Source organism: Vigna unguiculata, chromosome 1, assembly GCF_004118075.2.
Source record: "Vigna unguiculata cultivar IT97K-499-35 chromosome 1, ASM411807v1, whole genome shotgun sequence".
NCBI classification, from domain to species: Eukaryota; Viridiplantae; Streptophyta; class Magnoliopsida; order Fabales; family Fabaceae; genus Vigna; species Vigna unguiculata.
Window position 1 is genome coordinate 27,645,417 of NC_040279.1, and position 25,595 is coordinate 27,671,011.

The 25,595-nt window shown below is 29.0% G+C and overlaps 1 protein-coding gene across 2 annotated transcripts; it reads left to right on the forward strand.

The window, feature by feature from the left end:
• Positions 1-9,609: 9,609 nt before the first annotated feature.
• Positions 9,610-14,748, forward strand: LOC114183168 (CDPK-related kinase 1-like). 2 transcript variants are annotated; one of them, XM_028070088.1, is made up of 11 exons: positions 9,610-10,101; positions 10,782-10,912; positions 11,172-11,213; positions 11,339-11,447; positions 11,705-11,780; positions 11,866-12,162; positions 12,257-12,372; positions 13,168-13,275; positions 13,356-13,418; positions 13,512-13,679; positions 14,149-14,748. In XM_028070088.1, the coding sequence occupies exons 1-11, from the start codon at positions 9,610-9,612 to the stop codon at positions 14,284-14,286; spliced, it is 1,740 nt and encodes a 579-aa protein (XP_027925889.1). In that variant the 3' UTR covers positions 14,287-14,748. The 2 variants fall into 2 exon arrangements, with proteins under 2 accessions (XP_027925889.1, XP_027925898.1); XM_028070097.1 differs by having other exon boundaries at positions 10,043-10,274; positions 14,149-14,540.
• Positions 14,749-25,595: the final 10,847 nt, after the last annotated feature.

Here is a 25,595-nt window from a genome sequence, read left to right on the forward strand (position 1 = left end):
TTTGTGTCCACATTTCATAATTCCAATTTTACCTTTTACAATTTAATTATTTATTAAATTTTTAAAAATTAACGGTTAATTTTACAAGTTTTTATAAAACTATTTATTTATCTCCTTTTTCTTTTTTCTCATATTATTCATCAACAATTATTTTTTTCATATTTTCTCCATACATTTCACTTTAATTTTTATAAATATACTTTTATTTTGTTCATTAACTTAATAACATTACAATATCATCAATTATAAATATAATTCGAAAAATGCGTACACGCAGGCGCGATAGCGCCTGTGTTTACACTAGTAATATATAAAGGAGATTATCTTTTTGTGTCCACTTTTCAAAATACCGATTTTATCCTTTAAATATAATAATTTATTAAATTTTTAAAAATTGACCGTTACTTTTATAAACTTTTTATAAAATCAGATGTCTTTCTTCTTCTCTTCTTCTCTAATTATCAATGATTATTCTTTTATTTGTTTTGATATATTTCACTTTATTTTTAATAAATATAGTTTTAATATATATATTAACTTAATAACATTATAATATTATCACCTACTAATATAATATCATCCATATTTAAAAAATACATTCCCACACGCGCGGTAGTTATCTTAATTTTAATTGCTAGATTAACGCTAATGACTAGTGAGTTAGTTAATCATAGAAGTTCATTTCAAGCAACAACACAGTTTTAACCGTCACTTTGTCTTTATTATTAATCTGTTCTGATTTGCAAAAAAAGTCAATCAACCCCTTTTTTGCAGACAAAGAAACGAATAATAATAATAATAATCCAAGCTAAAACATGGAAGCTACGCAAAACTAAGAATCGCGTATGGGCCCAATTATTGCTATTAATTGGGCCTCTCCATTGGGTTCCAGGTCCACGCTAAGAGTTTATGTGCAACAAGACAAACAAGAAAAGATAGAATAATGCTAAATAATAGAAAAGTGAAATAGGAATCAAAGTGGAGTATGTGTGCTGCAAAACTACAAAATTAAAGTATTGAATTTTAATTATTTACCATGTACTTTTGAAATATAACTTATTTGTTAACTTCATGCAAATAATTTTTTTTCATCCACCGTTATTAGTGGAAAGTTGAATCTACAATTTTTTTCACCATTCTTTCTAAATCTTTGAAACAAATCTTATAACTTTCAAATATTAGTGAATAATATATTCACAATTTCTGTCATTTATCTTCCAACTGTACCACTAAGCCACCCTATAACTTCTTCCATAAAAATAAATTAATTAAGAGTTAAATATATTTTTAGTCCTTAAATTTAAATATAAAATTATAATTCATTCATATCTTAAATTTTAATATATTTTGATTGTCAAATATAAAAAATAATTAATATAGTCATTTTAATTTAATAACATTGAATAATATTTAAGTTAGAAAATATCAAACTATATAAATAACTTAAACGTCAAACTAAAACATTGTTTAACACCTTAAAATAATTTCACCATTATATTAAAAGAATTATATGTATTAATTTTTAAAATTTATGGACTAAAAAAAGTATATAAACTAAAAAAACATATTTAAACTAATAAAGTTGTGCAAAGCATAATCTTTTCCATAGGAAAGTGTGAGAGAATCCAGCCACTGATCTGTGACATGTGTTGGTGTTTAGACATTGTGAGAATAAAAGAAGAGTGGGAAATGCAATGGTATGATCTTGAATGATCAAAAACTCCCAAATGATGTCCCTTTCTTCTCTTTCCCTCCATTCCTAGTCAGTGGTCAGAGCAATTCCAATATGTTTTTGGTACAACATGAAAACTCCTTGTGGTGGGTCACCTACTACCTATACAATCATGAAGATAAAGTGGGCCAAACCTACCAAAAAATCACTTCTCATTCAAATCCTCTTATGGCTATTCATTTCACCACCAAAACCTAATCAAACTAAATTTCTAGCTTCAACTTTCAACATAATACACTCCTTAAACTACATCACCCAAATAAATACCTTTGCAATTACAATATGCTTTATTTAAGTAACACTCCAGGCATTACATTACATCCTCCAAAAGAAACACCACCTTGAAGAAAACCACCAAAACTTCCTCTTACAAAAAAAGGGTCTATAACTTTTCATACCCTTTGCTTAGAGAAACACAAAGCATAATAGGGTATCGATTAGTTAATAATTAACCATGATAGGTACCCAAATTAATAACATTCCCCGATGCATTCACTTCTCACTCACCACTCCACTTTGTCTTCCTCCCAACAACTTCAAATGGAAAAGTGTGACATCCTATTAATTACACCTTTTTGCTTCCCAACTTATATATATTCTTATAACCAGCTTAACGTGTGTCGTGATTAACGCGCAGAGCCATTGGATTCTTCAAAATAATTGTGGGTTTTAACAAACATTTGACCAGATTTCGAAACAAATTTTCATTTCGTCACTATTCAAAGCGAGTGTGTGGGGTGCTTATTTTATTCCGCTACTCACATTTCTTCAAATCAGCTTTATTTTCTTACATCACAGTGAGAGAGAAAGAAAGGGTAGTGATGTGATGACAAATGAGAGTGGGAATCAAAGAATAAGAATTTCTTTAATTTGATTTTGGAAAAGAAAAAAAAAAGTCCACTGCAAGATAAAGGGTAATTGTTGTGCATCTGGGCATCTTCATTATAAGTAGTGGGCAAGAAAGTGTTTATATTTATATGGTTGAGAGAATATTTTTGATTTTCAGTGTATTTGTGACTAACCCAAAATAATAGAGTGTTATGAGTGAAGGGGTGTATAATAGAGAAGAGACTTTGTATTGAATGTGATGTGGGTAATGTAATGTGTGAAACAAATTAAGAAAGTTGGTCAAACTCTGATTGAGAAGAGGAAAGAGAAACACATCATAAAAAAAGCTTTGCTTTTCCACTCCCTTTCTTACATAACGACCCAATATCAAAAACTTCGTCTGCAATGCAATGATGACTCTCTTAATTCATCTATCATCATACAGGCAAAATAGTACTAGGAATCAGTAACCTAACATATTAGTAGTATTCAGTGTTTTTGTTTTAAATATTTTCTTAATCAGTATCTTAAGATACTCATTAGTGAGATATTATCACATGAGTTAATTAACTTCACATGTTTAGTCATTTCTTCTTTTCGTAATAATAAGCATACACAGTTCTATGAATTAGGTGTGTCAAAAACGGAAATCTTCTGATTCGGTTCTCTGCTTCTTTAAGTATTGGTTGGGGCTGATTGACTTCTATGATGAAGTAGGTCGCGGATTTTGTATTCCTCCATTATTTTTCAAATGTATGTAGAAATTTAAGAGGGGTATTTTTAATTAATTAATTAATAGTTGTAGTTAGAGAAATTAACAAAGTTAATAATTAATAATTTTAAATATTTATTATTTAAAACATTGTGTGGTGGTATCTTTAAACAATGTAACACACAAAAAAAAATTAAATTGTAGTTTTATTTTAATTTTAATACTGTACAGATATGGCAACTTTTTTGTAGAAGGATTGTTCTATCCTTTCCTATCTCACTAATGACTTAATGAGTTGATAAGTTAGATAAAGTAGAAAAATAAATTAGAAATATAAAATGTCAACATACTTGCGAAATTGATAACGAGTCTGGCGACTTGAATTATTCGTTTTACTGCCTACAATTTATTCAAGAAGTGAAATAAATGGGCTTTATTTTTTATGCTATAAAATAGAAAGAAGAAGAATATTATTAACCATCTCCCTCCTTCTTATCTCAAAAATTAATTTAGTAAGACGGTTTCACATATATGATTCCTCCCTTCTCTTTTTTAGTAGTTGATTTTTTGTAATAGAAATTGTTTATTTTTTCATTTATTATTTTTTAATTTCAAGATAATATAATTTATTTTCAATTGAACCCTTAAGTTAGTTAACGTGAAGAGAGGAAAAATAGTCATGATAACAAAAAGATAAAATATAAAAACACACAAATAAAAATATAATAGACAATTCAGTTAAAATTATACTAAAAATAAAAAGATAAATAATTTTTAGAATTTTGATGAAGAAATTGTACCGTATGATCTATTGACATTCATAGCCAAACCCTCGGTCAGGCGGTCCAAAAATAAGCGGCCGAAGGCAGCTCGCTATAGGCGGATAATCCCGTAGGTTGTTGATGTGGTAATTTCTCCGGAGTGATTTTAGGAAGCCCACGACTCGAGTGGTCATAGCCGCTCATTCTAGTGAAACTTTGTTATCATAATTATGAGGGCTTCGATAGCACGCACGACCCTTTGGTCGAGCGGCTACATCATAACTAAATCTGTAAATTAAAGTAATACAAGTCAGTAATCAAGTTTAAAAAGCAATTGGACCATGATTAAGAAAACCCTAATCACAGGCCATGTCAAACACTGTAATTAGGAACCCAAGGTAAATTGGTAAGAACTTTTACTTCACATTTATTACAACATTAATTGCATTTACCCGAAAGTACTTGAACTGACTTAAGCATCAAAGACTTAAAATGTAGAAAGTGTAACGAAGGAAGAGTAAAAACAAAATTGAGTGTTTTTAGATAAATGTTAGGTCCTTTTATCCGAAACAAAAACCTTCCACAACTGTTATAAAGAAACAGAGAAAATAATACTGATGTCCATAAAAACTTTTATTATTTCTATATTTTCGTTAAAGGATTCAAATGTTATTTATTGTAAATAATATAAAGCTTTTAACCTTATCCAAAGTAGAGCATGTAAGTTATTAAATTGGTATACATACATTGCTGATTTTGGAGGTTTGATTGGATTCATTGCTTACCTCATTGGCTATTGACAGCATTTATTCTTATCCATTGAATAGAGTTCAATAAGTGAAAAACAAATCTGATAATTAATGGAGATTAATTAGTACTTACCTCTCTCATTATTTTTCCTAATTAATTAATTAACAAAAGGTATAAAAAAAGGTGGCAGTTAGGTAAAGAGGTGATTGCGTAATAGTTATTTTGGGTGACAAGAATGTTGATTTGGTACATAGAAGCTTCTATTTATCTATTGAGTATTGAGGTAACTTAACGAATGCACTATCCCTTGTATGATAACATAAAGCAACTATATTATTAATCTTAGTATCCTATAACAATAAAAGAAAAATATGTAGAGCAATAATTGTACCTTGATTTTTTAAATGAACAGAAAAAAAAGGAGTAAAAAGGTTTGTGTTGTGGGCATGGAATATATACTATTCTCTCTGGGTAGCTTTTATGAAGATAAATGGAGTTGTTTTATGCTTTTTCCAAGGCAGGAAATGACGAACTCAGAATTTAAATGTCATAAAAGCTTTGGGCCATTCACACACTCTTCCCACTAAACATAAACATGCATTTGATGCTTGATAGTTGATAGATACCAAAAAGTTCCCTACACATAATATAAGAAGTTATTACAAGTAATGTTCAAGACTATGCTATATATATGTGTATTAAATGTTTCTCTTTGCATATGCATAAATGTGATCACGTGTTTGGTTTGTTGGATGTGCTAAATAGAGTTATTTGTTGTATATGCATGTCTTTGATTGATGATAGTAAAGTTGATTAATTAGGGTTAAAGCACTAACAATAGTGGTAGGAAGGAAAAAGTGATGTTCAAAGACAAGGTTTGTTTCAAGTTTTTTATATATGCTTGCAATTATTTTCCTTTTATTTTCCTTTCTCTAGTTAGTCAACCCCCATCCTTCTTAAATCTCAAGTCTTTATGAGGAAACTAAAAAAGTAGCTTCACCAACTTTGGAGCAAGATCTATTTAAAATCAAATGCACCCAACAACAAAGCTACATGTGACACTTGCATTTTGGGACCATGCTGCCCTCTCCTCAGTTCAATCAAAGTATGTTATTTCTAGTCATGGTTTACATTAAAGCAGGAGAATTTTAAGATATTTTTTAAGCTTTTAAGTAAAAAAATTCTTCACCTTTATCTTGGTGTAGTTTTTAATTGTGCATTAGAAATTACAAAGAAAAAGAAAGCTTGATACAAATCTCGCTTTTATCATGAATCTTAACTTTTATTTGGTTTCATCTTTAAATTTTAATGCCTTTGGACTTTCAAATTAAATTGTTGTTGTTAATCTAGTTTCATTGCTTTCCTCCATTCTTTTTAAATTGCCTCAAATTAAATTATTTTTAGTTTGTCCTTAAATATAATTTCGTGTTACACTTGTTTCAAATCTTTTCAGCTTGTCCAAAATTAAACTCTACCTTCGTCAACAACTCATGCATGCTCTTTTTTTATTGCCTTTGTTAATTGTTCGTGCTTGCTCTGTGTGGAATTTTTCTATTATGACCAAACTCTATTCTATATTCACTAACCAAACTTGTGCTTCTAGCTTCATTCACAGAACTCTGTGCTTGTTCTAGTAGGACTGCTACCCATATATACACTTAAAGAATGATGATGCAACAACACATCGGGTCAAAGAAATTAAAGATAGCTTCAACTTACAGTCAGTTGATGATGTTATTAATTGTTTAATTGCATTCAATTATATGGTGATAGTTTAGGATAATGTTAGTAATGTAGATTTTAGATACAATTAACAGAAAATGATCATGAGGTTAAAAGACTTTTATTTATAAATTTCTTATTTCCCCTATTAACGACCGAAATATCGATTGTTAAATTGGTCTCCAATATTTCAAGGTGACAAAATTCAAAATGACAAATTAACAATTGTAATTTCGTTGATTGCGGTGGTTGTTTAGCTACCATTTTTAAAATTAATGACTAATTGTTTTACTTCCATAGTTTTCGTCACTATTTATTTTCGGTGACTAAGGGTATTAGTCACCAATTTTACCTATTTAACCACTAATTTTGTTGGTGGGTAAATTGTTTTTTTTTTTTAATGTCTCAAATCATTAACAAGTATACATAATACCAATTATTTGTACTTTTTATGATAACTCAATTAGTTGAATTGAGACTACTTTTATCATATTTTTTTGTTTGTTTTAAATCATAGTTCAAATATATAAAAATGACAACGCAAAAAATTATAATTATAAAAAATCACAATCTCAATCATTTTTGTTGTGAGTCTAACGTGAAACGGAGCAAAATAAACGGTAACAATGTACATTATTACTTCTAATTATCTAATCATATTTTTAATAAGAAAGATGGAGTAATTGACCAACTAGCATGACATATAAGAAAATGCATTATGTAAAAGTGGAGTAAGTGTTAATCTTACCTATTATTTTTGTTTGGCTTTGTATGCTTACATTCAAGGTGATCTCAACTATAAGTATTATATCTTTGATTGAGAACAATGTCCATATATAGCATAAAGAAGGTGTGGTTTCAAATCTTGAAAAAAAGTGGTCCATGGTCTATTATTTTGAACCCTTTTTCATTTTGTCTATTTTATCAGTGTCATTTTCGTTAGGATTATATTAACCACCTAAATAAGTCAAGTAGTGAATGATTTGGAATGATTAAAAATACTTATAAAGAAAAGAAGAAAAAGAGAATACTCAATCAATACCAACTAAGGAGAATAATTTTTTTTTGTGTTGAATCTAATCTAACTAACTCACCTGCCTCAAAAAAAAATTAAATTTTCATCAACTCCATCTAATTTATTGTAAACCAATATAATTTTGACTATTTTAAATGTTGAAGAATAAACTTATTCCAGTTCATCTGTTGAATAAAACTTGTATATTCAATCATCCAAGTCAAACTTGTCTAAATTTAAGCAATTCAATGTTTATTTATTTTATTCAAAATATGCATTGCATAGTTGTGGCCAACTGGGGTCTAAAGTCAAAGAGGGTTTGAGATTCATTTTTCTCTAAAGTTTATATTTAAAAAAAAATGGGATCTTTCAGTTCTTAATTACTCTCAAGATGCTTATAAGATAGGCCAAAAGACATTTCTTTCAGAAGTGATTATTAGAAAAAAGTGAAAGAAATGAAATGTGGAATTACTTCATTATTGGAAAAGCACATGCAATGAGAGTATTGCAAACAAGGGTTCACCTAAATATAGGGTATTTGGTTAGCAATTGTTTGGACAAACTGTAGGTGCACAGTTTCTGAAAATGCATATAATGATGGAGATGTTACTTCTGCAATAATACAAAACTGTACTTAAATACAGGTCCTCATACTTCTGAAATAAAAAAAGAAAACATTTTCTGTTTCAATGCTCATTCTACATATAAACTGATTTTAAGAATAGAGAATTCTCTACTTTAAAAAAATATATTATATTTAAAATGTTTGATATGAATAGTAAAAATATTTTCGTACATTTTTTAACTTTTATCTTTTAAAATTATGTATCCAATTTAACAATTAACAACAATTAAAATTTGATATTAAATAATTACACTGTCATGAGAAGTGCAGAAACTATAGTATATTGGTTGTCTTACTCTACAACTATTATTGTCGCTTGTTCTCTGGCACTGAGGTTCCTTCCCTCCATGGAACATTCCATTTTTGTTGCTGCTCATTACATTTTCATATTTAATCTGAGTGATGCTACAAAAATAAAATAAAAAAAAGTAGCAGAAAGTGTTCAATCTGTCTCTGACACAAAAGAATGCCACGAAAACAAATCACCAAATTGGCATAGTTTCAGCTTTAATTTGCCCTTAACTTGAACCATTCTTCTCAGATCTCAAGTCACTTATTGGCAACAAAGAGCGACCCACCATGGAAAAACTAAAGATATAAAAATCCAAGGCAGAAAAAGACAATTTTTCAGAGCCTAACAAAAGAAGGTCAAACTTCAAAGGCTAAATACATAAACACACACAGTTTCAGCCCCTTAACTCCTTCATTGCTACATTCTCCACCTCATATGAAATGGATACATCCTAGTTTTTTTTTGGGATCAATAAGGACAGCCTGGAAGGATCCAAAACCAACCCCACTCACCATTATTATTATCAGCAAGAAACCAACACAACACTACCCTCTCCAATAAAGTGTATTTCTGTACACAAAACTCTTCACCCTCTTAACCAAGGCAGCACCAATACCAGCAGCAGCAGAACAAAATTAAATATAAAATTAAAAAAATAAAGAGCCTTACAAAAAGCAAAAAAGAGGAAGAGGATTGATTTCTTTCTTTCCTTTTTCTTTTTCCTTGTAGACTCTGCTAAGCATCTTTGCCTCTTCACTTTTCTCTTCTTTTATCTCCCTTCCTTCTTCTTCATTCCTCTTGGAATTTCCTCTTTTCTCAACCAGATTACCTTGTTTTTAGTTCTATTCCTTACATGCCATTATATATTGCTATCCCTTCTCTCCCATAAATTGCTTCTTCTTTAGGTGAATTCTTGCAGGTTTTCATTTTCTTACTCACAAAAGCTTGCTTCCTTTTTTCTTAATTTTCTCAATATTTTACCCTCCCAAATTCAAACCCTCCTCTCTCAATTAGAAAACTACATGCCCTGATCTCCTTTCAGGGTCCCATTGTTCACCCCGCAAGAGGCCAGAAAACAAAATCCAGTTTTGGAACTTCCCCTGATCTAAAAATCTGAACTTTCTGGTAATTCTGTCTGGTGTTTTGAATTCTGCTTCTGGGTTTTTGTTTCCATGGGGCTGTGTCATGGAAAACCCGTTGAAACCTCACGAAGTGAAGGTGGGCACCACGTTTTCCCCGGCGAGAAAGAGGTGGTGGTGGCTGCGAGTCCCAAAACCTCCACGAAAGGTTCAAAGTTTCCGTTTTACAGCCCAAGCCCGTTGCCGAGCCTGTTCAAGAACTCGCCGGCGAACTCTAGTGTGAGTTCGACTCCTCTGCGGCTCTTCAAGCGGCCCTTTCCGCCTCCGTCGCCGGCGAAGCACATTCGGGCCTTACTGGCCCGCCGCCACGGCTCCGTCAAGCCCAATGAAGCCTCCATCCCAGAAGGGAGTGAGTGTGAGGTTGGGCTCGACAAGAGCTTCGGCTTCTCCAACCACTTCCACACTCACTATGAGCTCGGGCCCGAAGTGGGCCGTGGCCACTTTGGCTACACTTGCTCTGCCAAGGGAAGAAAGGGCGCCTTCAAGGGTCATGATGTTGCTGTCAAAGTCATTCCAAAGTCCAAGGTTGATTTTTACAAGTTTTTGTTTGAGTTTCTTCCTTTTAAATTGGGTGTTGTGTTGGTTACAGGTGACTCATGAATGGTCTTTGCGTGATCTTGCGAAACCTTGCTTTGAGTTGTGGAAGTACCAAGAGATGTAACTTTTAGGTGTTTGGTCACTTGATCGTAAAATCCCAGGTTTCGAATTGTGATCACATTTTTGTCTGCGATCCTTGCTATCATTGATATTGTAAGAAATCGTGGACAAATTCAACTAATGTGGCCATAATCTCTGCTATAGAGACTCTAAAATCCTAGATGGTGTGACTAAAATTGCGATCACCCACAATTTTTTGAAATCTTGGTGGTATTACTTCACTGATGACTGATTTTCTTGTTATTGGAAGAATGCGTGTTGTACGAAAGTTCGTGGGTATGCTTGTTCTGTGATTTTATTACTTCTGGGAGAATACATGTTAATCTGGGGAATCCATGTTTAGATTTATTTGGTATAATTCAGAAACCTTGTATATATGATCGTGATATTGCAGTGGATTCTAGCTGCCAGTAGGCATCTATCTCTGTTTTTCATGGATTTGTTTATATTCCAGTCTTATGTGATGATTCGGATCTGTGTTCTTTGTTGTTGGTTATGAAAATCAGTAATTGGGTCTTTGTTCTTATGAGAGTGGGGATGTTTGGCAGATGACAACAGCAATTGCTATAGAGGATGTAAGGAGAGAAGTAAAGATATTGCGAGCTTTGACTGGGCACAAGAATCTGGTGCAATTCTATGATGCCTATGAAGACAACGATAATGTTTATATAGTTATGGAGTAAGTTCATATTGAAGTTTTCTTTTTTCTTGTATGAACCATCTTCAAAATCTTTGATGCTACTGCTAAATTAGGGATATAATCCCGAGTAGGCAGAACTTCCATATATGCATTAGTTCTTTAATATATCTTTGATATACTTCCTTATAGTTATGTTTGTAATGCTAATTGATTGGAAATGTTGTATTTGTTGGGAATTGAAAGTTGTTGATTAATTCCATTCACCAGTATCTCATGTCTACTGTCATATGCTATTCAGGTTATGCAAAGGAGGTGAACTGCTTGATAAGATTCTTTCCAGGTAACATATTTCTCCAACTTTCATTTTTCTGTGCGGAAAAAATGAATTAAACCCAAGATAGGCATTCCGGTTTTGTTCTTTTGCTGCTGCCATTCTGACTAACAAATTAATACTGATCTATATAGGGGTGGAAAGTACTCAGAAGAAGATGCAAGAACTGTTATGATTCAGATATTAAGTGTGGTAGCTTTCTGTCATCTGCAGGGTGTTGTTCATCGTGATCTCAAGCCAGAGGTAACTAGCTCATAAAGCTAACCAATTTTTATCTGGGAAAATTAATCAGGATAGGTTTTACCTTTCGGTTCTATTAGATTACAGAACGACGTTGTTACACTGATATAAATTTTACTTGCTTCAAGATGCACGGTTTATTCTAGTTTAATAGTGACCTTGTCTACCCTCTGATATAGTTCCTTACCCCAAATGATTCTTTCATTTGGGCATTTTATACTGTTTTCCTCATTTTCAAGAAAGCTGATTTTCTGCTGCAGAATTTTCTCTATATTTCTGAGGAAAATTCCACTCTGAAGGTCATTGATTTTGGACTCTCTGACTATGTGAAGCCAGGTCTGGCCTATTGCATCTGTCTATTTTCTCTGGTTTTTTACCGAAAACAAAACAATCAGGGTTAACGATCAGAAGTTTTTTGCAGATGAAAGGTTGAATGATATTGTTGGAAGTGCATATTATGTAGCTCCTGAAGTTTTGCATAGATCTTATGGGACAGAAGCAGATATGTGGAGCATTGGTGTAATTGCTTACATTCTTCTATGTGGAAGCCGACCCTTTTGGGCAAGGACAGAATCTGGCATATTCCGGGCTGTCCTGAAGGCAGATCCAAGTTTTGATGAAGCTCCTTGGCCATCTTTATCAGCTGATGCAGTAGATTTTGTAAAGAGACTGTTGAACAAAGATTATCGGAAAAGGCTAACTGCAGCTCAGGCTCTCAGTATGTGCTCCATTTCCCATAGGTTGTGTGTGGCATTAACTTCTGCATTTTATAATCCCATGAATTCTTGCTCATAGCTTGATTTTATGCACAGGTCATCCATGGCTGACGAGTCATTGTGATGATGTGAAGATACCTTTTGATATGATAATCCACAAGCTTGTTAAAGCTTATATATGCTCATCTTCTTTACGCAAATCAGCATTAGGGGTATGTGATATTGCCTAGTCATTTGTTATTGCTTATGTTTTGCCCCTTCCATGTTATATCTGAATAGAGTTTGGATATTTCTTGTTCACAATGATGCATGGTTTTGGTTTCGGTTATGGAAGTATATTGGATACGACACAACACAACACAATGTGTAAATAAAAGATTTTACGTTTGATACAAATGCAGTAATACAATATGGGGTATTATATGAACATGTTACCAATTTTGAAGTGTCTGTTCATAGCTTTTTAATCTATTATTAGATTTTTTGATCCACATCTGGTAATCACTAACCACCACCTTCCTTATTTTCATATTCTCTTATTCTTCTATCTATCATAACTGCAGCTTGCAGAGTTTCTGTAACTGGTGTAGTTGTGTAACCAATATTCAGCTTTTAAAATTAATCATGCAAATATGGGTCAGTAGTTAATATAGAAATTAAATTCAAATATTGGTGGCCGAAAATGAATTCACCTGCAAATATGATATAATGGCAACAATAGAATGGACCCAAAGAAAATAGAAACTTTTTAATTGCTAATTTTTTAGATAAATATGGAAGCGAGAGAATCTTAAGTGGTATAATCTTATCTATTCTGATTGATCTGTTAATATGAAATAATAGCTTGCATTTGCAGATTATGTTATTTACTGACAAATTGAGCACAAGTAGGAGAATTTTGTGTACTTGCTTATCATTATGTGTAATGAACCCTTGAAATGTCTTGGTACAACCTCGGTAATTCTTGTTGAATACGTATGTTTTGATCGGTTTTGTCATTTTGGCAGGCTCTTGCAAAGACATTAACATTAGTGCAGCTAGCATATCTGAGAGAACAGTTCAACATGTTAGGGCCAAACAAAAGTGGGTTAATCTCCATGCAGAACTTCAAGACGGTCAGTGGCACACGTCAAAAGTTGTTGTGTAGTTTTTTCTTCAAATAACTTTGGAGCCACTAACACATTTGCATGAACAGGGTATTTTGAGGAGTGTCACCGATGCCTCAAAGGATTCAAGGGTCTTAGATTATGTGAACATGGTAAGTTTATGAGGGAATGTTTTTCATATCTGTTACTCACATGACATAGTTGTTTTCCCTTGAAAATTGAACTGTTACTATTTATGTTTGCAGGTTAGTTCAATCCAATATCGCAAATTAGATTTTGAGGAATTTTGTGCTGCTGCTATAAGTGTCCATCAGCTAGAGGGCATGGAGAGCTGGGAGCAACATGCAAGGCGTGCCTATGAGTTGTTTGAAAAGGAAGGAAATAGACCAATTATGATTGAAGAGCTTGCCTCGGTACTCCTCTTGTTCCAATACCTTTTTTTTTCTAATATTAACAAACACTACATTTCAAATTTTGATTTTCATGTATGTAGAGAATCAGAACCAATGAACTGCAATAAACCACTCAGAAAAAGGCCCAACAATCACCATTTTTTAACGTGCACATATTCAAAGTTTAATGTGTCTAGGGGTGGATACCCTTTCATCTGTGCATTTCACATACAATGTCACTTTAAGAGAGCATTTTACGGTTCTCTTTACCTAAAACCAGATTCTTGATGACCAACATGTTGTTTCTACTGAGTCCAGATTCTTTATCGGAGTTTTTGGCGCTGTCATCTGTCAAACATTAACATCAAACTAAGTGTCAATCAGTGTATTTTGAAGATAAAATCGAGAAAAATTTAGAAAAATTTAACAGATAATCCAAATTCTCAATACCACATTATATCGTAAGCTTATGCAATTTGATTTGTTTCAGGAACTTGGTCTTAGCCCTTCAGTACCAATTCATGTGGTACTGCAAGATTGGATAAGACACTCAGATGGGAAGCTTAGCTTCTTGGGGTTTGTGAGACTCCTGCATGGCGTTTCTTCTCGCACATTTCAGAAGGCTTGAGAGAGAGAGAAGAGACATGATTGGTACTATTTTTTTGTGACCCTTATTGATGATACTCCAACAGCAGCAGAGTTTCTTGATCTTGGTTGCACACATGGCTTCAGCAAAGGCAAAAGCTTTAGCTAGAAGAAGGGTGGTGATCTGCAACATCTCCCTCTGTGAAGTTCCCTCCTTATGCGTTCTTGAAACACAACACTTTGCTTCAGATTGATTGGTGGTGCTGGAGTTAAGGCTTGTACAGATGAAAGTAGAGCACAGGTTGTACTTAGAAAGTAGTGGAACTTCCATAAAAGTGAGTTGTGTTTTGGGGTTTATCTATCTCTGTTACCCATCACACTTGTCAATAAACTATTTCTACTTATCTCAACTGCTTTTTCTTTTTACATCTCTTTTTCTTCTCATAATAGGAAAACTACATACATTATTATTCAAGTTGATTGAAAAATGGTAACTTTTTATGGATCTTTCGTTCTATTTAATGGTTTTTTTAGATTTTGATAAATTTTATCTGATATTCAACTATCTATTAAAAGAATTTGTCAGATGGTGTGATTTTAACATTCCTTTTAAATAGGTCATACTCGATATAAGAGAGCTAAGTGTTTTGGAAAATTTGCTTACTTAAAAAATAATCGGATTTTTAAAATTAATACTCTTAGTCTTTATTTTTTAGAAATATTCAAACTTTATTTTCTAATTTTTGTCTTCTATATGTAGCGTATGGAATCAAAATTTGAGTATTTTGAAAAATATGAAGACTAAAACCAACGTTTAATGGAAATTAAAATTTAGAAATGAGAGCACCATTAAAGGAAATTTGTTATCTTGGAAGTTGTGTTCAATAGTTTTTATGAAGAAAGCCAGGTCTTTTGGAGCAACTATTTTTTTTCAAGAATTTTTAGATGATAAATATTAAATAAAATATATTATCACTTTTTTTTATAAATTAAAACGAGAGTTAAAAATCAATTTGAAGAAACTAATAGAAAATAACTTCTACAAATTAACTCGAATTTGTAAAAAATATTAGTTTTGTTTTAGCTTTCTGAAAAAAAAAATCCTAACCTATTCGTCATATTTTCTATTCAGAATATCACCATCGAGTAATTTTTCTTTATACGAATGGCTATTTTCTTAAAACAAAAAATTAAAAAAATGGTTAGGTTATTATAGTTACATAAATAAATACATTCCGTTTCAATAACAAGACTTTTAACGAAGACGTTGGGTTTAGTATTTTAGTTTTTACGTTTTTTTTTTATTTTATCAATTGACATATGACATTAAAAGAAAATACTTCATTAATAATTAATTTTGGTGATTAAAAGTTGTTATTCAACCAATTTAAATACCAATTCAAAAAATAAAAAAATATTGATTAATAAAATATTTATTATTATAAATAAAAAATTTTAATTGATTATTAAATTTGTCATTAATTAATTAATTAAAACCAATTTATAAACTAAGTCATTTTGGTAGTCAAAACCTAGATAGCTAATTTTTAGTAACCAATTATTCTTTTTTGTAGTTAGAATCATGATAGTTAATTTTAAAGATCAATTATATTTTTTTTTATCATAGTGACTATTTTAGTAATTAATAATTTTTTACTTTGTAAATTGGTATCAAAATTGGTCACTATAATTACTAACAACTTTTAATAATTAAAATTGGTTACTAATAAAACATTTTCTTATAATGTGATTTCTTCTTTCTTACTTTTTATTAAAAAATCATATATTTCAACACCTCCCTTTAATAATATTAAATTCGTTGCATAAAATTTTATATATTTTGTAGTTTTTAAAACAAATTCATATATTTAAATACAACTTTTACTTTTATTTTACTTTTACATTTTACCATCAAAGTTTTATTGAAGTTGAAACATTTATATGGCTTTTTTTATAATAAAACGTTAGAATATAATTAAATTATTTTTTTAAATAATATTTATGGATAAAATATAAACAACATAGTACTCTGCTAGTAATAAATCAACAAGTAGAGTTTTACATACCGAAAAATTAAATTAACCAATTAAACATGAAAAGAGTGTAAAAAGTAGTAGATTATCAACTTAATAGAGAGATAGAAGTGAAGTGCACTACCATCAAATAATGTTGGTAACTTTTAATATACTTTTAAATTATATTTGACATTCTAGATTTGTTTATGGTTTCAAAATCTTATTTGATTATATATTGATGGACATTAATAAATATACTTTTACTAATTTTTTTACTTTAAAAAAAATACTTAGTTTCTAAATTTTCATTTTTTTATGTTTATATTTTTGTGTTTATTTATATTATTTATTAAATGGTTTACTCTGTTTTATACCATATTAACTTTTATTATATATTTCTCCTTTCTTTCATAAAGTAAATTATTATTATTATTTCGTTTTTTCTAAAATATGAACTTCATATTCATACCTTTTAATTTCTCCTTTTGAATTGCAATTGTCACATGATTTAACTTTCCTAGTCTTTTGGCAATTTTTTCTCTAACATCTTGATTGTTCATAGTATAAACATTTTTTTATTTGATGACTTTTTGTCTTTATTTAAAGACCATCAATCTTGATGATGATACACAATGAATTTTGAAATAAAAATCTCTTATGTAAATTTTAGATTTAATCTTGTTAACTGTAATGTAATCATTTTATATATTCAAATAACCACAAAGTTCTAGTAGAATTGAGATAGATTATTAAAGTTAGTTGTGTTTTAATCTTCTATCTTGACTTTTCTATCTTATAGTTCCACCAAAATTGAATTAAACTCATCAAAATTGACCGTGAGGGATATACCTTTCTTCATATGTAACAAAAAACAATCTATTGTTTAAAAGAAATAATAACAAACATGAATCAAGATAAAATTTGGCTCTAATACTAGTTTGTTGTACACTTAGTGCAATATTGATTACAAATCACACCAACAAAAGATAACAAACAAAAAGCACATTAAAACATGTTAAAGATGAGTACTCATATCATATTTCTTCATAATTTCACAAGAAGTACATGATACTTGTACATAGAGTTTTAAAACGATTACATGTTAGTTAGAAATACATGACAACAACTAGTTAACATAATTATATGTATATATTGGACGACTGGTTCACTAGATAACATATAATAGAGTAATCAAATGCTCCTACTATATTAGACACATTTATGCTATCATTTACGATCATCAGACACAACATCTTAAAAAAAGTTCAGTACACAAGATCTATGATTATGAAATTGTTGTTGTATTTATTTATTTGCATATCTTGTTTGAGTGTCAAATTGTCGATTGAGTAAATCTAAGTAATATTTATTTACATATCTTTTTTGCATTGAGTATTGTTATTTAGATGACAATGTTTCTCACTCAAATTATGACTTGACGTTTGACAAAAGAAAATGTCAAAGTAATTATCTACTCTAGAATTATCATCATTCAAGAATCAAATGATTGCTTAAGCGATGAACAATACATAAATTTTTTTAAAAGCATTATAAGAATCGAGAAGAGATAATGACACACTTGAGTAAAGAAAATTTAGTGTTGATGTTATTTATCTAGAGTTTTGCTTATTTAAGTTATAAGTGCATGCTTGAACGAAACACATAATATATCAATTTTCACTCCTTTAAAACTAATATTGCTCGAGTGACATGAGTTCGTTAAAAAAAGAAGTTAAAAAATATTAATTTTATAATGTTTTCTCTTTTCTTTAAATTTATTGGTTCCTTTGATGTTGAAAAGATGTACACATTTTTTGTTTTATCTTTTTCTCATGCTAAGATACCAAGTGTTATTACTTAGGAATAAGAAAAATTTTAAAATTTTAACATCAAATATCGTCGATCTCTATTATTCCTAAATAATGATCTATTCAAATCCACATATGTACTATAGACGATGAAAAAGAGGCTAGGAAACAAGCTACTGTTCACGGTTGGATCCTTCACAAGTTTATAAATGTATGAAATTAGATGTATTGGACGAAATTATAATGAAACTATAATGCATATAGAAGTTAAATAAAAGTAGCTAAATTATAAAGTTCTTTTTATGAATAAATTAGTATTAATTTATAAATAATGTTTTATTGTTATATTCCTCTTTAATATAAATTGTTATGAAAAAAGTTACTCAATATTCAGAAGTATATAAAAGAAAGGATAACATATAAAACACATCAAAATAACTAATCAATGTAATATATTTTTAGAAAGAAGTCGCGCATGTAACAACACCACAAGTTATGCTTATCCTTTGGTATGACAATGATCTCATCCATTTTACAAGACATTCTTCATTATTAAAAGAAAAAAAAAACACTAATGCAAGATTATTTGCTAATTAAGTTTTTGAACAGTTATATGTTACAATCCTTAAATTAGTTTAATAAATAATTTAGTTTACAATTTGAACTCATTAAATTTTAAAAATTTGATTTAATGCGGAAACTAATTGCATTACATAACTCTATGCATTAAGATTAAGATGTGCACATATGATGTCTCTTTAATAACAAATTAATGCACGCAATCAAAGAAAGAAAAAAAAAATGCTCTTATACAAAACCATTTTAACGTGTTTTATGTGAAGCAAATGAAGTTAGTAAGTCAAAACTTTATAAAAGTATTTAAAAAATAAATTATATAAGTTTAAATACTAAACAATGATTAATATATTATTTATAGCTAAATTGCGTAACAAATTTTATTATCAATTTAAAAAAATTAAGAAAAGCTAGTTTATATATATTTACTTTGATTTTTTTTAAATATCATAAAAATAATATGGAAATTAAATCTGATAATTGTAATATATATATTTAAATAATCCAAAAGAAAAAAAATGTAAGGATGAGGGTAGGGTAGATGTTAACAGATAAGTACAATTATGTAATAGTTAATTTGAAATGGGTTGTTTAAGTTATCCTGGATGACACATTCAACGTACTTTTACAAAAGCTACTACTTTAATTACTACTTCTCTATTCAAAAGTATAAGAATTGGAGCTACCAAGTTTCAAAGTATAAAATACCATTTAAGAAAAATAGATAAAACTTTAAAATAAACTTGAATACTTAGAAGATAAGATAAGGGTACGATGAGAAGTGAGAGTGGTGCATATGTGTCCCATAGAAAATGGAGCTTGTTCCATGCAATGCAATATAGTACCACACCTGTTTCCAACTCCAATAACCTAATTAGAATATTTAGAAGTTTCTTATGTATAGAGGATTACTTGTTGATTTTATTATTAAAAAAAGGTTAAAAAAAATGATATTTAGTTTCGTTGGTCATAAAAAAAAAACATGTTACTCTGAATAATATGTGTGCATGTGATGTGTTGGTTGATGAGTAACATTTTGTAGTCTGGAAATGGCCACCTGTTTGGATAGTTGTTGTGATGTTTATAATGTTCCAAGAAGTGAGATCCACGTGGCCAGACATTCTAGGTGTAACACACACGATGTTACCCCTGAATCCTGCTGATATTAACTTCAGATGTGACTGCATGTTGGAACTGTTTGGCACCACCAATTCCAAACCAAATTATGGAAAAAAGTGTTTGAATTATTGTATTGTTGTAAACACTCGTTCTTCATTCTTTGACCTCACCATATGCATGTGTATATGCTTTTTATTATATTTTCCACCACATTTCTTGTTGGAATCAAATTCCAAAGCACCTCCTTTATCTAAATAGTGACTGGTCTCACTTAGGAGTCTTCTTAGGGTTTTAAATATACTGTTTTGTAGTTGGCACATCAGAATTTAATTATCGTATCTGATATTAATTATCTCGATATTAAGTGATCAGATCATAATTAAATTATACATTTGGAAGGTTATATTTGTAAGTAAAAAAAGTTATCTTTTTATTAATAGTTATAATATTTGTCTTATTGGTAGAATTGTTAAAATATGTCGGAATTCGCGAGCCAACTGGCCTATTACGCATTGGGTTGAAATTTTTTTAAAATTTTAATACGGATTAATTTTTTATCCGATCCACCTGAAACTCGGTTCACCAACTCATAAATAAAGAATCACACAAGTGTTTTTTATTATGTTGAATTTTGTATTTGGGTTGGGTTAAGTTGTTTTTTTAGGCAACACATTTATATTTTTTGTTATTTTGGTTTGTAGTTGGAGTTTAACATCCTTTTAGATTGCATTTGGACTTTATTGAAGTTTATTTAGATTTTAATCAGAATTATAAATTTTTTTATATTGAAGAAATTTTTTTTTTAATTAAGTGAGTTAACTCGTTTAACTCACAAACTTGTGATAAATCAGAACATGTTCAAATTTTGTTGGCTCGCTAATAAATTGGTCAGGTTAGGTTGGCTCACTAAGTGACCAGTCCGTAGCAGGTTAAGCTGGACTGGATCAGATTATCAGTTTTAATAACTTTATCTAATGATAAACACTCAATTCTAATAATTGGTATGAGAATGAATATCACATAAATTCAATTCCTGATTTCTCACATATCACATATTCATTATACATAAATTCATTAATTTGGTAGCAAAGAGATTTTCTTTTTCAGTATTTATACAGAAAAAAAAAAAAAACTTAGAGTCATAATTCATTCATATTTGGATAAGTTTATTTAGATTTTAAACACGGTCTTTTATAACTTTAAAAAATATACTTTGGTTTAATGGTTTCTACTTAAACATTAATTTTTATATTTTAAGTTAGGACCATAAAGAATTTATAACTGATTTATATCAATACGATTGAATAAATTATTCCATATAATTAAATAAATCTTAGAGGGTAGTAAAATATTTTTCTTATATAACCTTTATATTTAATTATAAATGGAATGATTCATTTTACATATTTAAATTCTCGTTTAATTCTTGGTCAAAAATATAAGATTTTTATGACGTATACCAACTATTCTTTATAAAGGCAACGTTATCTCCTTATTTCTCAAGCATTTTCGCACAATCTTTTAACTCTACTATTTTATAATACAAGCTCTTTTAAGCTTCCTCAAAATTCCGAAGGTTAATGCTATTTGGAAGTATTCAATAAAAATATGTGAAAATACAAATAATTTTTTGAACAAAAAGGTACCATTTCTTGTACTTAAATCATGGTATGTGTTCTTATACGCTTAGAGTATAAGAAAACTGCTCATACATTATAGATGAAGCCCCAAAGACGTGTAAATGTTATAAACTACTATTTTTAATCAACTGTTTTTTTTTTATTTTTAAGAAAATATTTTATTGAGAAATGATAACTTCTTTAACTTATATTAAAGAATAATTTTATACATAAATTCTATTTGAAATTTAATTAATATCATTTTGTTTATTATAAAAAAATTCAAAACAAATTAAAAGATAGAAACATATGTCTCTAAAGGCTTCTCGACTGCTATGTATATGCAATAAAATACAATTTAATGATATGTTTTCATTTAAATTACAAACTCAACTAATTTTTTTACTCAAAAATAAAATGCATATATCACTCAAACATTTTGGAATAATTTTAAGAAGGCACACAATAATGTTAAAGGTGATGCACAAGTGTTTTTCAGACCCAAATAATTGTTGTTAGAGAAATAGACAAAAAAGAGGAAATTTATGGTGTGGATAAGGCGAAAATTTCAAACGTTATTTTTCTTCTTCAAGTTCTTCATATTGTCATCATACCATATAATTTGAACAAATTAATCATTTGAGTCAAACAAATATGAAGAAAATAAGAATTTGAAAACATGATAATTACTTTTCTAGAAGATACATTTGTTTTGAGAACATATCATATTATTCCTGATGTTAATTTTTTCATTGGGTTACACGTTTTTATTACTCTAACCTCATGTAAAGTCTAACTTTTCCTTTGCACAGAAATAATATGACGATGAAATAATATGATGATAAAATTATATGGCGATGACTATCAATAGTTGTAATTTTATTAGGTATAACTTCAATATATGAAAAACAATTTATATGCATGTAAAACATTATATGACTTACATGCTTAAATTTCCTTTAATAATTACAAGTAGTATAAATATTAATTCTAAATTATATTGTTGTGGATGGAATTTCAATTCAAGAAAAGAGATGACATATATTTATTATTATATTGGTATGCACACGTTAATAATCAAACATAAATATAAAATTACATAAATTTTAATCACTAACTATCTCTTTTTCTTTAGTGTTGCTTTCACATAAATCACACATGTAATTTCTAATTATTTTTCTTATTTATTTTTGTAATTTATCCATATCTCTTTGTAATGCAATTAAAATATCAATTCTTCTTTTTTTTTATGAAATTTTGAATAATCCGATTCATATTTTCTAGTTATATATATATATATATATATATATATATATATATATATATATGAAATAAAAAATGATACACTAATGAAGATAAATATATAAAAAATAATAACTTAATCAATAAAATATGGTTTTGATTGTTTAGAAAATAAACTTGATCATAGAATTTAGTATCTTGAAGTCTCAAGTCTCTTTCTCTATTTTAGTAAGTGCATAAATTTAATTTTCAAATTTCAAGTTTTTCATTGTTGGGTCTTTCTAGAGAGGATCACTGGGAGATACAACATCAATAAGACATGAGTCCAATTAACACATAAGGGATCAACACATAAGCGATAGATTTATGAGTCTCAATTCTTATATGATGTTCAACTTTTTCATTTTTACTCAATGTGAAACTTAAACTCACACTTGGATCCCAACATTCATAAACCTGCACAATTCATTTTTGAGATTAATCAAGAACAATTACAAAAATATTATTTTGAAGATCAATCGTACAGTTGATCAAGATTTTGAATTGAAACGTAATGATATATACAAAATTTATTTGTACAATGAAAAACTATCACTTTAAATTTTTAATATCAATAGAAATTAACAATTACTTATAATATTTTAATTAAATTTTATTAAATGGAGAAGTAACATGTCTTTGGGACCCAGATGGGTACATGGTATGAGGTAGGTTTATCCCTTCTTGATATAATTCTCATGAGAAAAAGATTGGTGCATGAAGCTTACATTCACGTACCATAGCAAGTATCTTGACTTTTTCATTGCCTCCAACTCTTTTGTCCTCCCATTATTGGCCAAGAGAGGTATCTGCAATTTGGTTGACACCAAACAAGTATATATATATATATATATATATATATATATATATATATATATATATATATATATATATATATATATATATATATATAATTTGCTAAATGATAGGACATGATATTTTGTGTCTCCTCCCGTATATAAAATTACGACCACTATCTTCGCAAGAAACTTCAAATTTCTTGGCAATTGCATAGTTATGTCAAAGTTTAAGCAAATTAATTGGTTCCATGATTCTCAACTTTGTTCATTTGGATTAATGATAAGCCAAAACCATTTCCACTGAAAATTCTCATTAATGTTAATGGTTTGAGTGGATTAAAATTCCTTAAGTTTTTTTCCCTTTAAGTTAATACCTTAGTTTTACTATTGTGATGAAAACAAAAATTAAAAGATATTTGTTATAAGTGATCTACCTGGTTTTTTTAAAGAGATGAATCATTTTTAAAACCAGTGAATTAGTATTAGTATTATCGATATCACAATGTTGAAAATTCTACATCGACTAGAGATAAAATGAATTTGTAGTATATAAGTGAGTGCAAACCTCCTACATCGACTAGAGATAAAGTGAGTTTATAAAAGTGAGTGCAAAGCAAACCTTACATTATAAAGTGATTTTGTTTGATTGAGTTAAACTTAAAAGTTCACTTCTTAACATGGTTTCAAGGTCATGAATTTGAACCTATCTTAGCGAAATTTGTTATTTGTTAGGCCTATCTTGTCATCCACTAGGCCCCTATCGGACCACTAATTAAAATCTAGTCTCATCGATATGTATATAGAGACATTGAATTAAACTTAAAATTCACCTTTTAACACAATTTTTATTTTATACATTTGAAAACATTATTTAACATAAAAAAACCAGTGAATATTTTTGTTTATTTTTCAAAGAATAAAGGAGGTAATATAATATATAAATAACAAGAATGTAATATTTTTGAACTAGTATAGTAGTGGAAGTTAATTAGCGATAAAAAAAAAGTAGCGAAATTTTGTGATTTTATCCTTGAAATGGGTAGTATAATTTACTCAATATTTGAAATGGATCTCACCAAAAGTGTGTTTCCTCTCCTTTGATCTAAACAAATAAACAATTCTTTGTTGGTCCTCCTTTTTTAAATTCTTCCCCAAGTAGACTTCCTTGTATTAATTTACTGAATGTTAGACTAGGCATTTACGAAATTAATTTTACAATAAAGTGATATGTGTCTAGACACTTTTATTCTAAAAAAAATTAATTAGCAGTAACGTTTAATATTAGACTTATTAATTTATATCTAATGTAAAAATTAAATAAAATTACTTTAAACCAAAATTTAAAATTTAAAATCAACTTACAAAATTAAAAATATAAATTAATACTTATATAAGATTAAATTTAATATATCACTGACCACGATGATCAACTAATGTGAGGCTGTTTTAGTTATTTTTAGAGTTTAGAGTCATGATGTAATGTGTAATAAAGAAACAATGGAGCACATAAATTGAACTCTATTATATACATCAATTCAATAAAGGAATGATAATGTTGACCTTAAGTGATCTCTACGGGGTCATATTATATGACTATATTTTAATTTATGTGTATCTAATTGCACTACAAATTTTTAAAAATATTTTTGCAACTTTTATTCTAAAATGTAAATTGTACAAGACTCAAACTTTAATAATATTTATTAACACTTAAATTTTTAAAATTTAAAATTAATTCAATTATTATATTTATATATTATTTTAATACCACTATATGATCTAATGAAAAATAATATCATACTTAAAGGAAGAGATTAATAAACTTAACAAATTCTATTAAATTTTTATTTCCATGACACATAATTATCTTAAATTTATGAACTTCTTACATCACATCAACAAGTTTCAATGAAAGTGTTTTAAAATACAAATTTACGACTCTCAGTATAACTCCACGTTGCGAATGTCATTAGGTGGAATTATTCTAAATGTGGAGTTTTCAAGTTATTATTAGTAAGTGCATATAGATAAGAGAGGCCACGCACCCATGCACCGAGAAAGAAGATTGAGCTATTACCAGATGAGAATTTTCAAAACTATATTATATATTATGGATGAGTATAACTAAATTAAA